Source organism: Corvus hawaiiensis, chromosome 10 (assembly GCF_020740725.1).
Source record: "Corvus hawaiiensis isolate bCorHaw1 chromosome 10, bCorHaw1.pri.cur, whole genome shotgun sequence".
In the NCBI taxonomy this organism is placed as follows: domain Eukaryota; kingdom Metazoa; phylum Chordata; class Aves; order Passeriformes; family Corvidae; genus Corvus; species Corvus hawaiiensis.
Window position 1 is genome coordinate 5,574,029 of NC_063222.1, and position 18,213 is coordinate 5,592,241.

An 18,213-nucleotide genomic window follows, 5' to 3' on the forward strand; every position below is an offset into this window, starting at 1 on the left:
TGTATTTGAATCTACAGGGACATGTACTCAGCAGCATGTTACAAATTCCCAAAATAAGATAAAGAAATGATGCAGAATTTGGCAGGAAAAAATCCTAAAAGCCTACTGCAGCTCTAACTGCAGTGTTATGTTCTCATGAAGTATTCAGAGCTTCCACAGGAAAACATGTTGGTTAGAACAGGAAAATTACTCCTCAGAAGCAGAAAAATATTCAATTCCAATGCTACACCAACAGCTCCTGGCTGTTATTGCATACCCCTCCATGTTAGCACCAGACACATTGTCTAACATTTCAAAATGAAACTTTTCCAATTAGATAAACAGAAACTTTGTTAGTCAAAACCTTAGAGGAAAAGTTAGTCAGTCTGAAGTATTTTTTGAATGAAATCTATTATAGAGCTTTAAAGAAACCTTCAAAAATTTTATAAAAAATACTAGGGAATACATAGAGCCAAAATTCTAGAGAATATATGAAAAGTCAAATGACATGGACAAAAGAATCCAAGACAGAGAATGTCCATCTATTTTTAAGTGCACACAGAACAAAAAAAGAAGTCTGACCATCTCTTCAGCAACACTGAAAAAAAAGAAGCTTTTCAGTTTTTCTGAAACAATTATCTTGCCTGCAGAATTTTAACCCAGTCTTCTTTGGTACAGGATGAACATAACTGCAGGAATATTAATACCAGAGATTTTAATTATCACCATTCTGGAAATACAAGTTGAAAATACTAACATGTTATCTATGGGGCTTTTTTTCCCTGGATCTTGGAGCATTTGCTATACAAAAACAGCACCAGGAAAGATACCTGCTAAACTTCAACTCATCTGCAGCTGTGTAAAAAAATGTGGCTTAAACCACCAACAGAAAACACCAACTATATTATCAATTTAAAATTAAAGGCTAAAGAGAACAAGTGTTTACTGAGACGATGTGATTCAGAAAGAAACTTTTTCCTAGGAATCTTTCAATTTCTCTCACTGCTTTCTGTAGCAGCTTTTCAAATTTTTAATCTTACACGCACCAAAAGAAAGAAAATACAAAATATCTTTCCAGTCTCAGAAATGTACAAACCAGTTCCCATAACCACGATGAACTGGGTCCATATATGAAGCTCCAGAGACAGGTGACAGCTAAAAAGCAAGCGCTCTTGGGAAAATGGCATAGGTTTGGAAAGTAACAGGCAGAACGAAGTAAGGAGGTCAAGCATAAAAATGAGGTGGAGGTCATCACCAGTATAAGGCTGCTCTCCTGGCCTGGAGAGGAACTGATCTGTGCTCTTCAAATAAAACACCTTTTACAGTGCTCTATGTGATGTGTGTAGCTAAGCTAAGGAATGTGAAAATGCAGGAGTTATCTTCTAGGAAGTTGGACTTTAGAAATCTTCTGTAAAATAAAATTACTGATTAAGTGAATCAGTGCTGTGGAGGAGGCAGTAAAGACACCTCTTCACTTGCACAGATAAATTTCCATACATAGTCTCATAAGCACAGACCAAAGAAAGATGAATCTCATGAGAGAAGATGGTATAATTTCTGTTTAAGAAAGACTAGGTAAGAGCAGGTCATTACTACTGAAGCAATCCACTGAGGAAACTGAAAAAAACCCAAATACACTTGTCGGCAAAACAATGCAAGGGAACAGTACTGCCAAACTTACATTTTGATTTTTAATATTTCTGTTAACACAGCAACCCCGTATTGGGGAATAAAGTGCATTTTTAACCTTAAAAAGTTAACCCAAAAAAAAGAAGCTTTAACAGGTATAATCCCATGACAACAGTTTATTTTCAGTGCAAATAAAATACAGTTATTGTTTTAGTACACAGAATACACCTTCATTAGGCTGGTCTCTGGTTTTGGAATACACACTCCCATGTCAATTATCTGCTGCTAGCAGGATGCAGTTTTACAAGAGTCAATGTGTCATGAACATGACCAGCTGCGACAAGCACTACACTGGGGAGAAGGTACAGCAGGCTGGGAAACACCTGGCTCTAGAAACAGATCTTCATCTGCTGGAGACTGGGCTTGGATCACTCCAGCAGCAGCAGTTCCCTGATCTCCTTGAGACAGCACAAGAGGCTGTGCCCTTGGGTCAATGCACCTCTCCCAGAAACCACTGGGGATTTAGTTCTGCAGCGAGATGCAGTCTGCATGACACACATTCAGTGGCAAAGAAGCAGAAAATATTCCTGCTGCTTTGTACATCTATGTCATGTACAAATGAGTAAACCTTTACAAAAGTTATTGTTATATAAAAGTTATACAGCCTCATTATCTATCAAGTGGTTTTAGGAAGACTTTTCTGCTACTGTGTGAACTTTTTTTTTTTTTTTTTGGAGGGGGACAGATTTTCAAGACAATTAGTGCAATGTAGTATTTTTCACTACCAGGTAATTTGTTCAGGCTGATTGGAACTAGAGTTACCACAAAACATCTGGTGAGCAGAACACGTCACCTGAACCAGCCGGGTTACCATTCCCAGCCCTGCAGATGTCCAGTGCACAGGAACTGGCATCCAAGAGTCACAGACTGAAAAATTAATTACCTCTTCACTCCTAAGCTCGAGTCCTTTCTGTGCAAGGACTGCAAAGAGTAGATAAATCAGGAAAAACATTCTGATACTCTTCATGCCTAATAAATGCAACATTAATTTCTAAGATTTTTAACATGGCACTTTAAGTCACATTCAATCCTAATTGAAATTCCCCACATTGCTCCCTTTCATACACCAATAATGAACTATGCTTGTTAGATACTTGTGATAATTGCTGCTGTTAAGTATTTCTCAAGAAAGTTTTATCATACCTATTCCTTACTTGAAAATAAGTTGAAGTAAGTAAACTTACTTGCAAAGTAAATTATTCCATCTTACAAAAAAGTTTAAAAAAACTTATTCAAATACCAACATTCTGTTGGAACAAAAGTCATTAATTTAGTAAATAAATGATGTGCAATGGATTAAAAACAACTCCTGCATTACCTAATAAGTCACCTTTACGGAATAAACTCCCATTATTTAGAACCTTCTTTGAATTTCAGTGAATTACTGTGGTTTGCTACACCTGTGGAAGTGATGATACCTGAGATGACAGAGGTCTGCAGGAAATAATGCAGCTTCAACCATTGCACAAAACACAGATTAATTGCCAGTATTTCTAGCCAAGCTTACTAGGAACAGACATCTTCATGGTGAAATTGCAGACTGAAAACACCCACAGTAAGTGCTCTTAGGGAGAGAGACTGGATAATCCTTGAAGAATTCCATGATGCAGGGAAAAGAAAATGGCAGTAGGAGAGCATCAGGCAGCGTGTGCAAAAGCAGGACGCGTTTTCCAGCCAGGAAGGGGTGGCTGCATCCCTACAAGCACAGCTAGCAGGAGTGCACCTGCTATTTAAAGCCTCCACTGCTCTGGTTTTATGAGGTCACCACAGGAATTCTAAAGTTTAATGCAAGCACTAAAATTCCTGATTGCATTTTCAGAAAAGCCCTGTTCAAAACTGACAGCAAATGCAATACATACTACAGAAATGACACCTCTAACATGCTTGTGTAGGTGACTGGAATGATCTTTTTTTTTCTCCATTCCTTTAGAAGCAAGGGATATTCCGGACAAACGAGGAGTAGTGTGAAACAAAGAACCTACCTTTGCCCAAAGAACTCAAAAAAATAACTGCAGAGCAATTAAATGTAATAGAAGAACTGTCTCATTGAATTTAGCTTTTTCCATTTGTAATCATAACATCATGTGCTCACTTGTAAGTCTCTGGAGAACAGGGACTTCAAAAAGGAGAACAGCAATCAAGAGTAATCTATATTCATCAATATTATCAATAATCCTAAGGGCTAAATTTAGCAAAGCAGCCAAGAGAATAATGCTTTTGAGAATGTATGTATTGCTAAAGAGAAAAAACCTTTTACAGTCATTTTAAGTAGGCAAGTTCCTGCTAGGGAAGCAACAAAGAGTCATTGTTGCTTGAAGATTTAAGGGCATAAAGCAAGATCTGCAGGGAGAAGGCATCTTATTATTCAACTACATCAGCTGACCTAAAATAAGCAATTTTCTGCATCCTTAAGAAGGGTTGGTGTAGGCTTTAAAAAAACCCAAAAAACCCAACAACAAAACCCTACTCTTTTCTCTCACTGGATCAGCTGGTCTAATTAAAAACACTATTTCTGCCTACAAATCATGCATGGATAAGAAAGAAGGTAGACAAAGAAAAGGCAGGATTCTTCTTGACCAGGCACAATAGCAAGCAGTAACACCAAGCACTCTATCAAGCTGCAGACTTCGTTAATCCTTAGAAAACAGAGACCTCTTGCTAACAATTGGAAGTACCTATGCTACACAGAAGTATGCTTTACAGCAGCCCAGATTGTATTTTCCATGTGCAATGGTACCTTGTTCTTAATTAATTACAATTCAAATGGGGAAATTTTGTCTACAAGTTTTGAAATGTGTTTTTTTTTCTTTTTTGAAATGTCCTTTCTAAACTCAGTCATAGTAAAAACACCAAAACAAATCTGGCCTGCACTTTTCATGTTTTAAGACAAAACAACTTCTAAAATTTATTTAACTTTAAGATAACTGCAAAATAATATTTAGTAATGTGCAGTCTTCTGTTAATATGCTTGAACTCAGAAATTGAATAATTTTAGTTTAGACATTAAAGTCAGTCGAGACCTGGAAGATGTGTAGGAATGAACAGTGAAATATACTCTGTAGACCAGCTCTTACTTGAAAGAAAAAGAAGAAAAAAGATTGTCTGAGACCCATTTCACCTGGATGTAAAGGCTTATTTTTGTAAATGCAGCAGGTCTACTTACAGTCTTTGGAATCTGGAAATGTGATGTAGAGAAATGCACCTTCAAGAACACTGATGCACACAGACAAACCTAGGCTGCCCTAGTTCAATGAGTAAGGCATCTACCTAAATCACTTTTTTCTTCTTATTTCTTCTCTTAAAGCAAACACTTTCAATTTAATTGTGCATGGGCTTTAGAGCTTTACAATACAACCTGCACACTCTTTTTCAAGACCGCATCATTTTGAAACATAAAGCAGCAAACGTGTATTAAGGCAATAAAATGTACCCCTGGGACTATTACAGATTTTTAAATAAAAATTATATATGCAAATATAACAATTACGTATATATAGTGTATATATATCTATAGGTATTGGTTTACCTCACTACATAATCAGAAGGAGCTTCAAAGATGCTGACAGCATCTTTCACACCTTCCTTCTTATTTACAACAAAGTTTTAATGCTTGTAGGACACAGGAAGTTCTGAAACTTCAGTAATGATTACATCTAACATACTATTAGTTACTAGGGAATGATCAAACATTTATCATCTCTAAAAAAAAGATCCACTAAACATGAAATCTTTCCAATCCAAACAGTGTGCATTTCCTCAAGCATGTTAAAAGCTGCCCAAAAAATGAACTAAAAAAAATTTTAAAAGGAATTTTTGATCATCTTTTCAAGATCACTTCCTGATGTCATATATGCTGGTGGACAGCTGAATCCCACATCAGTAGGATTTCTACTGGCTTTGGCAAAACAGGGGAATTCAGTATAATTCAGTAGCCCAAGACCACTGGGTAAGTGAGGCTGGAAGAAATCTCAAAAGTCTCTCTTCAATCTGCTGCTCAAAGCTATGAAGTTAGACCAGGTCACAGAGGGATTTATCCACATTTAGTCTGAAAACCTCCAAGGACAGAGACTGCACAACCCCTAGAATTAAGCAAAGCTCTCACACTCTTCTACGGCCCTAGTAAGAGAACAGGTGAAAAAAAAAAGATCCTGAACATGAGATCATCTCTGCAGTGAAAACGGCCTTTTAAATGTGTTTGCCACTGGATTAGAAAATAAACTGTTTTCTTTTTTTAGAACTTTTAACTTTATTGTAATATTTATTTTTATAATGGCAACATATCTGGAACATCAAATGAGTTTGAACTCATTTGAACTTCTGGGGATTGCCATTAAACTTGTACTTAAGTGGGAAATTACAAACGAATACCATCTCTACACCAATTTGTGCTACATCTCTCCAAATACTAAAAAATGGTGAAAATTTCCTTTTCAAAGGAAGATGTTTTACTCTGTCAACCATCTCGGGACAAGTGCCTCCCACAGAAAGTTGAAGGGTGGGGTGGAATATCAGCTCTTCACTGAATCCAAAGATGACACTCACATTTTTTTTAATCCTTAAGTGTAGTGGTTATTTACAGAGCCAGAAAGAACCTTAACCTTTGATGAAAAATGGATCTCAAGGAGCACAAGGCTTTGTGTTAAGCAAGAAAGAATGTTAAGGTCTTGCTATCCAAATTCTGAGGACAGTAAACATGTTTCAGAGCTACTCCTTCCTTAAATCTTAACACAGAGAAAAAAATAAAGCCAAACAGGGCTACCCTGGGGAGGAGAGAAGGAAGTCAGCTATAAAGTTCAAATGTAATAGTATTGTATAATTATTCAGACTTGATTTCCCCAGCATATAACAGTATGCTGCTAATAATAGACAGGATCCTGAGCTACATTTTTTCGGCAGTTCATTTTACTCTTTAAGAACTAGAACAGTTACAGTTATTACAGTAGTATTACAGCTACTAATTTATAAGGTTATTATGACTCTCTTCAGAGGATTTTTTTTAAAGTGATGAAATTTAAAATACAAGATTTTAACACAGTATCTTCAATATTTTTATGCTCCATCATTCTAAAGAAACAGGCAGAGGAAAACACCTATTGTACATATGGTAGAAAATATGCATCTGCCAGCACACACAGAAAGCTGAGTTTGTTTTTTACTAAAAGGTATTTTTCTTCCCAATATTAAGCAGCTAAGGTAACACATTCCTCAGCTTTTTTGAATGAAAATTTGAAGTTTACTTTCCAAGATCTTGGTGACTTGGTAGAAGCACCTGTTCCAGTCCTGCTATAGTTAACCTTTCAATTTTTCATATTTATATATGGTGAGTTCCCTTCAAAAACTAATTTTGGTGAGCAAAAAATTTCACACAAAATTTCTCTAAATGGTCAAAACCAGATAAAGATCACCTTTTGTCCTTAATGACAATATATGTAAAACACCTGCAGTTCTTGTCTACACCAGCAAATTAAACTGCACTGATTACAACTACTTCTGTATGTGGCTGTAGTTACATCTGGAATAGCTCTCTCTAGTATGTGCAGTTGGGCAAAATCAATGCATACACAACATCACAAATATTAAGAAAATATTGTGTATAAAAAATAAATAACTAGCTGATGCATTGAACTGGACAGCATGTGTAATGTATCAAAATAACACCTTGCAGAACTAGAAACATCAGATGCTTCCACTGAGTTAATAATTACAAATAGTACTCTAAACTGTCTGGGATAGAAGAACTATTACAAAAAGTTTCACGGACAAAGTTTAAGATAAATATATTTTGAGAAGTTTTAGATTTCTCCTGTTTAGTTGTCATGGTTACAGGTGTGCTTCTTTGAAGCTAAGACACTTAACAGCCCTAACACTTTCAAATAAAAAAATAAATACCCCCCATTAAAATCCTTCCCTTTAAAAATAAAAATGAATATATAAAAATTTCACGACAGTTACTTTACCTGCAAGACACATTTATACTTTCAACAGCAAAAATCAAAATGTCTTCCCTGAAGACATGTTTTGTTTTCAACAAAAAGCCTGATCTGTGAGTAGCAAAACTAAGTGACAATTCGTATTTTCACTGCGAGATAAGGATCAGTCCCTTGGAAAGTTCTGACACTGAACTTTGAAAAGAAGTCTTGAGTACATGTTTGCATGCTTAATGTACTCAACTACTTTTTGCAGAAACATACACAGGTACCTTGGTTGTACTCCCAACTGAAGTGAACCAGAGCTAACCTTAGATCTGAGGAGCAACTTTAGATACTTCAGTTTTAGAGCTGTAAACTGACAAAACTTAAAAGAAGAAAAAAAAAGCCCACATTGCTTCACAAGGACTACCACTAAGCAACACAAAGAATTGAAATCAGGTGGCAGAGATAGCTTTTCCTAGGTACAGTCAGAATGATGGCATCCCTCCCTCATTAAAATAGCACTAAGCTGGCCAATCACCAGCCACACGAGCTTTAACAAGGGCAAGTGCTGGATTCTGCACCCGGGACAGGGCTACCCTGGCCGTGTGTATGGACTGGGGAATGAGAGGCTGGAGAGCAGCAGTGGGGAGGGACCTGAGGGTCCTGATGGATGGCAAGCTGCATACGAGTCAGTGGTGTCCTGGCAGCCAGGAGGGCCAGCCATGTCCTACGGGAGCATGAGGCACAGCACTGCCAGCTGGGCAAGGCAGGGGATTGTCCCGCTCTGCTCTGCCCTGGCGCAGCCTCACTGCAAGTCCTGGGGGCAGGTTTGGGCACCACAGGGTAAGAAAGACATTAAGTTTTAGACAGTTCAAAGGAGGCCATGAGGACTGTGAAAGGTCTGGAGAGGAAACCATATGGGGAGCAGCTGAGAGGTCATTTGATCTGTTCAGCCTGGAGGAGACTGAGGAGAGACCTCATTGCAGTCTACAACTTCCTTGTGAGGGAGCAGAGGAGCAGGCACTGATCTCTCCACTCTTGTGACCAGCAACAGGACTCAAGGGAAAAGCTAGAGCTGAGTCAGGAGACATTTATGTTGGACACCAGAAGAAGTTTTTCACCCAGAGGATGGCTGAGCACTGGAACAGATGCCACAGGAAAGTGGTCACAGCACCAAGCCTGACAGAGTTCAAGAAGGCTTTGAACGATACTCCTGGGGACATGGTGTGACTCTTGGGGATGACAAGGACTAAGGAGCTGGACTGCATGATCCTTGTGGGTCTCTTCCAACTGAGCATATTGTACGATTCACTCTATGTTCATCTTCAGAACAAATACAGAGCGTGTTCCTAACTCTACTCCAACTCATCAACTTGAGTTTCTACAAGTCATGAGACAGAACACAAAATGTAAAAGATATTAGGAGTACTATTACTACACAGATTAGTACATGTACACTCTTGGCACATTCTACACTGTCCACGTGTGTCACTCAGCCATAAAACCCCTGCCCTGATCCAGTGACTGAGGTTGCCCCAAACTGTTCACAAAATGCCTGGAGCGTGACTTGCTAAGTTCCACCACACCTCATTCTCATCTCCACGCCCACACTGTCACCAGCTTTTCTCGATCCTTACAAGACCTGTTTGTTTTTTCGTGTTGACACAGCCTCCACACTTTCCTCACATTTCCCACGCTTCTTATTTCCAGTCACCTTTCACATAGATTTATTCAGGGCTCTTATTTGTCCTTTTTCTCCTAGTCTGCTATATGATCCCATTTCAGCACATTCCTAGTTTAAATTTTGACTGTCTTCCTAAAAATGCAACGTATCATGAGCAGGACCAGCTTTCTCCTGAGAAAGTTAATGCCAGGAAGTTACAGAAAACATGGAAAAAAAAGCCACCATATTTTAGGGAAAACATTTGCAGGCTCTCTCCCCATCTCCCAGGGTCTAGCTGTCCCTAGGAACATGTAATCTCAAGTGTAAGAACTGTGATACTATTCATATGATAAAACTTGATGCCAAGTGTGTCTCACTACTAAACCTAGAACGGCACTCAGAGCTAAATGTAAAAATAACAGGAAATAATTTAAGTATGTAGATTAGAAATGGTGCAAAGAAAATATCAAATGCTTTGCAAAGTTTATGCTTACCTAGATGCACAAAAGCTTTTAGTACAGTAACTGGAGGATATGAAAAGATAGAAGTTCAATAAATGAAAAAGAGTTTTGTTTAATCCATACAAGTGGCATCAAGAAGCCAGCAAGGAAAGTTTCTGAGGACTGACATGGATTATTTTCAGCAAGGAGCTGTGTTTTTCCATCTTTTGAAGATTTCAACCACTTTTTCCTAAAGAGCTTTATTTTATCTGTGCTGAGGAAATGGTATGTGAGATAAAAGATTCCATTAAAGATCTAATTAATGAAGTGTCCAATTCTGAGTATTTATCTACATAAGACTTTATCAGAAACGAGTTACTAACATAACTGGCTTAAGGCTAATTCCAGATAATTTTTTTTTTGTTGAGAACTTTTGCTATGATCCGGAGGCCACTATCCTTAATGGCACCCAACCTGCCTCCTTTTCAACAATCACACTTGTGCTGAGAAAGGAAGACTGATAATACCTTAGCATCAGCAATCAAATTCCTCTGTAATTTAGGATTTTATTATTAGTATCAATGCAATCTGCTTATATAGTGGTTTTCCTCCTTCACATCCATGAGTAGGGCTGAAGGACAAAGCTCACAGCTGCACCAGTGGCTCTCACTGCAGGTGCATCCTGAGGCCTACACAGAGCATCGTGCCCTATTATTTTTAATTCCATATGAAGTCACAACTGATGGAAATAAAGTTCTCATCCCTCAAGTACTTATAACCAACAATCTGTAAAAATGGTTTCACCTAGTTCAGTATTTGTCTACCCCTTGCAATCATCAGACACACAAAAGGAAGCAGAGGCAAGAAATCCTAATGATGCAGAGAACCACTTATGGAACCATCCTGTATTTCAGCAGCATTGAGAGCTGGATGTCCTGGGAAACACTAAGGTTTCTCAATAGTCCTCCAAGCTTAACAGAATAGATGGGTTACAAATATTTGCCCTTGGGCTCAAAGTGAGTGATTATATAACTTTCAGCTTCAGGACAATTTTAAGGGATGAAAATATTTCAAAGTTCCATCTGAAATAATCTCTTTCTTGCACAGTGTCTCTTCATCCTTGTCTCATGAAAAGCCTTGACAACAGTGTGCAGTATAACTTTTTTTATAGCATAGTGCTGTGGTTCATGTCTCATGATCTCTTTTACCCATTCCTTGAGAATTCTATGTATTTCCTGTTAATTTTTCAGGATTTTCAAAACACTGGTTCTAGGTAAGAATCAGAACTCTAAGACTTAGTACGCTGTACGCTACTCACAATTGGACTAGAATTCTTAGGCGTATCGGGTGCCACCAGCTCCAAGAGCAGTCTTCAGTATCCTCTAGTTCTCCTGGAATTGTTTTAGGATGCAGAGCAAAAGCCTGAAGCTATCACCTTATCACCATCTTTTAATCACAGAAACCAACCACCTCAACTTAGTGGATCAACCCCAAATTTTTGTTCAATCCAAAATACTTCACAAATAGAAAGCTGAATAGAAAGTCAATACAGCAGGTACTTTCTCAACTCTCAGATGGATTTCTACTTTTAACACATAGAAGTGGATATTTCAATAAAGCCTACCTATAATGAAGTTTCCTATGCAGAGAAAACCAATGCATTTTAGTCTCGAAAGTCATTACAGGGAATAACGCTGAGTTATCCTGAACATTTTTTAGTAGCTTTAAGCAAGAAATGGGACTCCTCCTATCTAACATAGGTTATACCCACCAGCCTAACAAGCAGCAATGACTGAGATTATCTACAAGCTCAAGAAAGGGTGTAAGTATTCATATTCCAAGTCCTTGGTGCTACTTAACTTGGAGCAAAGTGTAGAGAAAGATGCTGGGGAAATATATGTTGTGTGATACCTTCTATTTATGAAGCAGGAAATTGTATACAATATTTGTAACTTTTAATCTCACAAAGGCAGAGACGTTCCCTAATGAGAGGATAAGAGTGAATGACACTATGAAGAGCCCACCATGCACAAAAAAGCAAAGGAGCAGCAGCAGGATTACTGGCATAACACGAGCAGCAGAACAACAGGGCTCCTGCATCACAGATTGTGCAAGCGATCCCAACTGTCTGTGCAGGAAAAAACCTCTCACAGATTCACTATTAACATAAATTCCTTAACATTTCCTGTGCCTAATGCACATGAAAAGCACAGCCATTTGCAGCTGTTCCTCAACTGATTCAGCTGCAACAGCTCTTACCCCCAGCCCCAGCTCAGCTTTGGCAACAAAGATTAATGAAGATCAGAGACCTGCAACACAAGGTGGCAAACAAAAAATCCACCAACAAGGAGGAGACTGAACTGGTCCAATACCAGCACTCCAAAACAGTCCACCTTTTTAAGTTCAAAAATTCAAGGACTTGCCTTCTCTAGATTGATATGGTTGGTGCCACTATCAGCCAGGTCTCATCTCATCCTGAGCTTCTGTTCTGAGTAAAAAAACCTTCTAATATTCATGTAGGGATGCATCAGTAGACTAGAAGACATTTCATATAGACCTGAAATCCCAATAGTCTAAAGATGCAATCCCCACAAAAAAACCCCTGAAGGTTTAAACAGTGGGTCTCCTTACAAGAAACATGGTATTGAGAGACACGCATTTCTGGAATTTGCTGAGTTTTCTCTCTTTGCTGAGACAAGGGAAAAAAAAGAAAAACCTCACATAAGGGTAATAAAAGTTGGAAACAGCAATGGTAGGATTTTTTTCTTTTAAATTATTCAATGTAGAGTTCAATTATATTCCAAGAAAAGGAAACACCTTAAGAAGTTACTTGCTTCAAGGCTAAGAGCGAGATAATAACGCATGTTTAAAAGTGGGGGACCAAGCTGAAGGTGTAGTTCTGGTCCTCAGGTTCCTTTTACCGATGGAACTCATGTCTAAATTGAGTACAGGATTTGCTATTTGACTGAGGGAAAAAACTCTGAAGAGATCCTTCCCTTTCAGATGGAAAGTGCAGAAGGAACTTCATGGTACATTATTTGTTAATAAAGATTGAGAAATGGAAGAGAAGGAAGGAATAAAATTCCTCAGTTATTTCAGTAAGACTAGAGATGGAAACACTTTTTCAGAACCTGTGAGCAGATGAAAAGTCTGTTTACCACGATTGCTGGGACTCCTGCAGGCACAAACACACGTGTTATTTTGTAGGTGATAGTGTTAAAAAAATTACATGTTGTTCCAAACTGCACATTATAAATCCAGGCAGAATGCAATGAAATCTTGATTGGTTTTAATGGTTCAAATTAGGCTAAGACAAATCTTTTGTCAAGTCTACCACACTGGCTGAAAGATCATTTAGTGTATTACCCTATTTTAAAGAAAGAAAATAGAAAAACTTATCTACAAAGTATTTTTAAAAGCATGGGTTATACCATCCTTCAGAGAGCTGGGTGGAGTCATCCTCCCCAAAAGACCTATTTAAGGCAGGCAACCTCTGAAATCCTGGGAACATAGAGCTGATCTACACTTTAGAATGAAACATTACAGTCCTCCCAAGCACTCATTTCTACTGTGAAAGGAAGGAAAAGGAAAGACAGAGGAACTGAGAAATCCAAAATCTATTTGTAGCCTCCTAGCCCACGACGTCGTGCTGAGAATAATTAAGGAATCGTGTGTTTATTTATGACCTACCCAAAATATTTTCAGGGATACATCAGCACAAACACCCAGAACATCACTGCCACCAGTAAAAACCACCAATAGTGTTAATTTCTCATATAAATAAAGGGACATGAAGGTTGTACTGCATGCAGTTTTTCACTAGATGTTTTTAGTATTATTAAAAGCCATCCATCCATGTGTATGTTCTCACAGAAATGTTCCCAGCATTAACTTCATTGCAACAGTTTAGACAAAAGACCTGAGAGTGTTTTATTGGAAATGGCTTTCAGAGGAACAGATTATTGTCACGAAAATAAAATATTGCTATACTATAGTCTGTTTTCCATGTCTTATTTTAAAAACAGCATTTTTTTTAACATCAGTAAAGTTCCCACCTATGTGTTTTATTAAGTGCACTAAACTGCACTCGTTACCATCATCAAGATAGCACCAGGACAGAAATTCACACTGGCAAAAACAACTGGTGCAAAATCAGGCCCACAGCAGCTCTACCTCAAGAGAAAAGACAGGCAGCACCTGGGCTGTGGGGAGGCAATGACACACAGTGCTATTTCTTCCACCTACAAGTTCTTCCAAGAAAATTCACTTGAATTATTTAAAGATGGTTCCCCAAGAAAACAAGATTTTAATCCTATTTATTTCTTTAGGGTATTAAAAAGGAGCCTGATAAATCTGCATGTACTGCTAACAAAATGCCCAAACTCCCACCTCCTGTGCTCTGGAAAGCCATGGTGGTAGAAACAACAGCCAAGGCAACATTAAGCACTGAAAAACTGGCCAGCAAAGGGACTTGGAGATTAAAGAAGAGAGACTCAGAACCTCTGGCACAACATATGAAGAACCCTAGAGGGTATCCTGTTTATCTTCTCTTTCACCAATTAAACGAAAGGGGATCCAGTTAAGAAGTGTATCTCATGCAGGCCACGTATTCATCAGTTAAACTCCTGAAAAAGCCTATTACAGATAGCTGAAAACTGCAGGAAAACCTTGAGAATTCATCTTATGTAATTTACCACTTCCACTGTTTTTTCAATACTCTCTTCAGAAGGTAAGTCTAGAATTGTTGCTTCAGGCTGCTTTTAAGGGAACCATTGCAGTACATAACAGGAATAGATACTAGTTTGCTCCAGTGCAAGCAAAAGCACCTGCAGTAAGTCTATGGAATTCTGTCTTTTTTATATCAGCAAAGCTTATCCAAGTAACTTTAATGTTCTCTACAGAACTGCTTTAAAAGCATTCCTTACCATTAGAATATTCAAATCTGTTTTCTAAAATATGTTCCTTAATTTGTTGTGGAAAAATCACTAAGAATAACAATATATTGACATATTATCCCTGTGAGTGCTAATCTTTTTATTAGTACATCTGACTGAAAATTGATAATTACATTTGATTTTTATAACTCGGTGTGACAACTTGAACACCTTAACATGTGAAGTGAAGCTCTGGACCTAAAGGACACTGTAGAACTCCTTCAACTTCACCAGTTACTATCCAGAATAGCTGTATGATGTGTCAAAGTAGGAAATAAAAATAATTTCCCAGCATTGCATTTGATCTAAACAATGTACATAAAATCCTTTTGACATAGTGGCACCAAAATTTTAATTTATAGATCACTAACTGGATGGCAATGGCATGAATACACCATTGGAAGGCTGTGCTAAGCAAAGTATTACAGGTCACACTTGTAACTATGTAAAAGCAGAATGCACATGGAGAAACCAAAAGCTGAAGATCAGTATCCTAAAGCCATAAGCCCTAAGCTCCAAATAACAGAGTGAAAGCCTGTCTTTTCTACCAAGAAAATTACATGTCACCCATCAGCTCTTTCAAATAACTCTTCTGACCATATTCAAAACCAGTCCTAAAGACCAAAGCCAAATCAAACCTGTATGTTTGCAGAGACATCCTCCCAACAATCAGGGGTTTGAATATTATTTTGTTTTGTTGCGGGGGATTTTTTTGCTGGTGTTCTTTGGGTTTAGGTTGGGGTTTGGTGGTTTTTTGCTTATCTGACAGTAGAAACAAAGAGTAATCTGCCCTGTTCAATTTTATCCAAAGATGTTAAAGTTTTCAAACCACTTCTAACTTATGCAAAAGGTGAAGTGTATTGTGGGCAGATGATATAAGTAAAAGCAAATGTATTCTTTCTAGAACTATGTGCAAACTCAAAATGGAATACTGAGATGTGTAAAATGTAAGAAACTATAGGATAATTCTATCTGAGGTCAAGTTACAATCAGATGTTAACATACACAAGGTAACAAGAAAATGTAGTGCAAATTCTGTTCTCTATAGCCTAAATTGAATGTTTTTCTCCTTCTGCTTTACACAGAACACTGAAAGAATGTAGAAGTGGAGGGATTTTTATAACCTTGACAACTCTGCTTGGAGGCAATCCCTATTTCCTCCACACGGTTAGTACATACCTGGAGGAGGGTACAGAATATGTTTAGGGCAGAATGATTTCTTCATAAAGCATCAAGCAAACCACTCCCAAATCTGAGGCCTTCCAGACTAACAGGTGTAAATTATATAACCTAGAAATTTGTTTGCCAGGTCCTGGAAGAACACACCTACCATAATGTCTAATAATGGACACATGCTGTTAAAATATCATCTCTGCAATAATGCTGAAGGCTCAATGTCTTTGCAAAGTAGTGGTGTTTAAAAGTAACGTACTTGTAAAACAAGAAGAGAGCTTAAGAGTCAAAAGAAATAGGGAGAGCTCTACTTCATAAAATACGGAAAGCAGGTCCAAGTTGGAGGCATGATTTAAAAAAAAAAAAATTCCTTAATTTCGGAAAGCACTGAACAAGCTCACACACCTAAAACTGAAAGCCCATGTTTTTATTACATACCTTCTTTGCAGATTATCTGCAAATCTACAACCCCCAGTCTCTCATAGCAGCCTTTCAATACATTCTCTTACTAAATTATGTACCATGGACATCTCTGAAAAAAAGGAATAGCTGTCAGAAGCTACTGTTCTTGCTCATTGGGATTGCAGCAAGAAAAGGAGAAAGGCTCAGGAAGACCAGTGGAAAGGCACCAGAATTTAGGGTACATAGATGCTGGACAGAAAACTTCAAGCAAAGCTAGGATTACTTGCCTGTGCTATAAATGACGTGATCAAAATTTACCTGTTTTCTCTACTTAAATACTCTCTTCCTCTTAAGGAATGAGAAATAACTACCTTGCCTCAGAAGAAATCAAAATGAAAGGTACGCCCGTGAGAAGAATGGAATCCTCTGCATGAAGATGCATGTTCTGAAATAACAGTGGTCACTGAGATTAAGCCTTGGAGAAAGATAAATGTATTCCTGATACAGAAACAGTTGTTTCTACCAAATTAGGAGCAGTAAAATGTCCTTCTATCCACCTCCATTGTTTAGAGCTTAAGTGGAGAGTAAACAGTGTAATGCCATTGTGAACTGCAGCCTCTCTGAATATAAGGCACCTATAGCAGCAGCCAAACAAAAACTTGTTTGGAGCATTAAGACAAACTGTAGACAAGCTGATACTTCTGTATTGTGAACACCTAGTTAAAAAAAAAGGTTTTCCCCCTCTTGAAATACCCCAATCAGTACTTTTGGTACACATACCTCGAAGAATTCTCTCCTCATGGCAACGTAGAAAGTCCCAGATTCTAACAGTGCCGTCGTCAGAGCATGTAGCAAATTTATTATCCGTGGGTGAGAAACTGTTACATGAAGACACACAGCAGGGGAAAGAAGTCAGCATTTAACAGATTATCTATGCTTCTCAGACAGGGCAAAATTATACTGTAATGTGTTATACACTGAAGGAGGCATTTGAACATAGGCACTTCTAAGTGAATACAGTGCCTGCCAAACGGCACTTCATCACAAGACATGAATTTAGCATAGGATTACTATTGCACTACAGTCCCCTGTCAAATGAGGAAAAAATCTGTCATTTATTCTTAGCACCTTCCTATCTGTGACTGCACATAGCAATGCCTTCTCTGCAGGATGAGAAGCAACATCAATATGATTTGGTAACTGTCACCCTAGATTTTCATGTTTGGTAACACCATAAGAAAGTGACACTGCATAGAAGCACAGGAACAGTTCTTAGGGAAAAAACTCCTCTTCAGCCACAGGTGCTTTGCAGCAGAGAAGCAAAAAATAAGGGAAAGCTGGTTACAGGAAAATGCTACTTGGTTTAACTGTTGGGAAAAAAAAACCTATATAAAACAAACATACCACTTTTAAGAGCAATTTGGAAACACTCCCTCTTATTACACCCCACCAACAACATGAAAAGAATCCTATAGACACATAAGCAGCTCCCAGATTCAGCAGTTAACACTGATTGATGAAAGTCACTGGAAAAGCAAGGAGTTATTTAACCATGTGAACAGGGCCAGAACATCTCCAACAACTGACAGGCACTCAACTTTCTTTCTGGTGCAGTGAAAGGCCACGAGGGAGCCCTTGTGAAATCCTAGATCTTTATGATCAAGAAAGGGCCTAAAGCAGTAGAGAAATTCAGTGCACGGCCATGATAGTCAGACAGTAACTGAATCCAAAGTAAGCACTTCTCATAACCATACTCTGGCAGAAAATGCTGCACCCTACCAAGAAAAATGGTGACTTTAGTGGAAAGTGAGTTTGTGGCAGTGAACCTTTATCACCAAGGGCCAGCACCTGAACCCAAAGAAACACTGTTTTAGCACCATTTGGGATCTGCAGCTTCTCTTCAGGCTTACTTTAAAAACATTTACTAAAAATTATATGCAGGTTTGCTCTAGAAACACCCTTCATTTACATCTTACTGATAAGTATCACTTTGGATTTGATTTTTATATAGACATTTGCAC

At 38.1% G+C, this 18,213-nt stretch overlaps 1 protein-coding gene across 7 annotated transcripts in view; it reads right to left on the minus strand.

Moving 5' to 3' along the window:
* Positions 1-18,213, minus strand: part of WDR33 (WD repeat domain 33) — a 69,633-nt gene that overhangs the window by 30,520 nt on the left and 20,900 nt on the right. For all 7 annotated transcript variants that reach the window (XR_007205687.1, XM_048314161.1, XM_048314162.1 and 4 more), the window contains one exon: positions 16,973-17,070. Coding sequence is in view for 6 of the 7 variants with exons in the window: in XM_048314161.1 (XP_048170118.1) it covers positions 16,973-17,070 (98 nt within the window). In the remaining variant the exon portion in view is untranslated. The remainder of the gene's footprint in view (positions 1-16,972; positions 17,071-18,213) is intronic.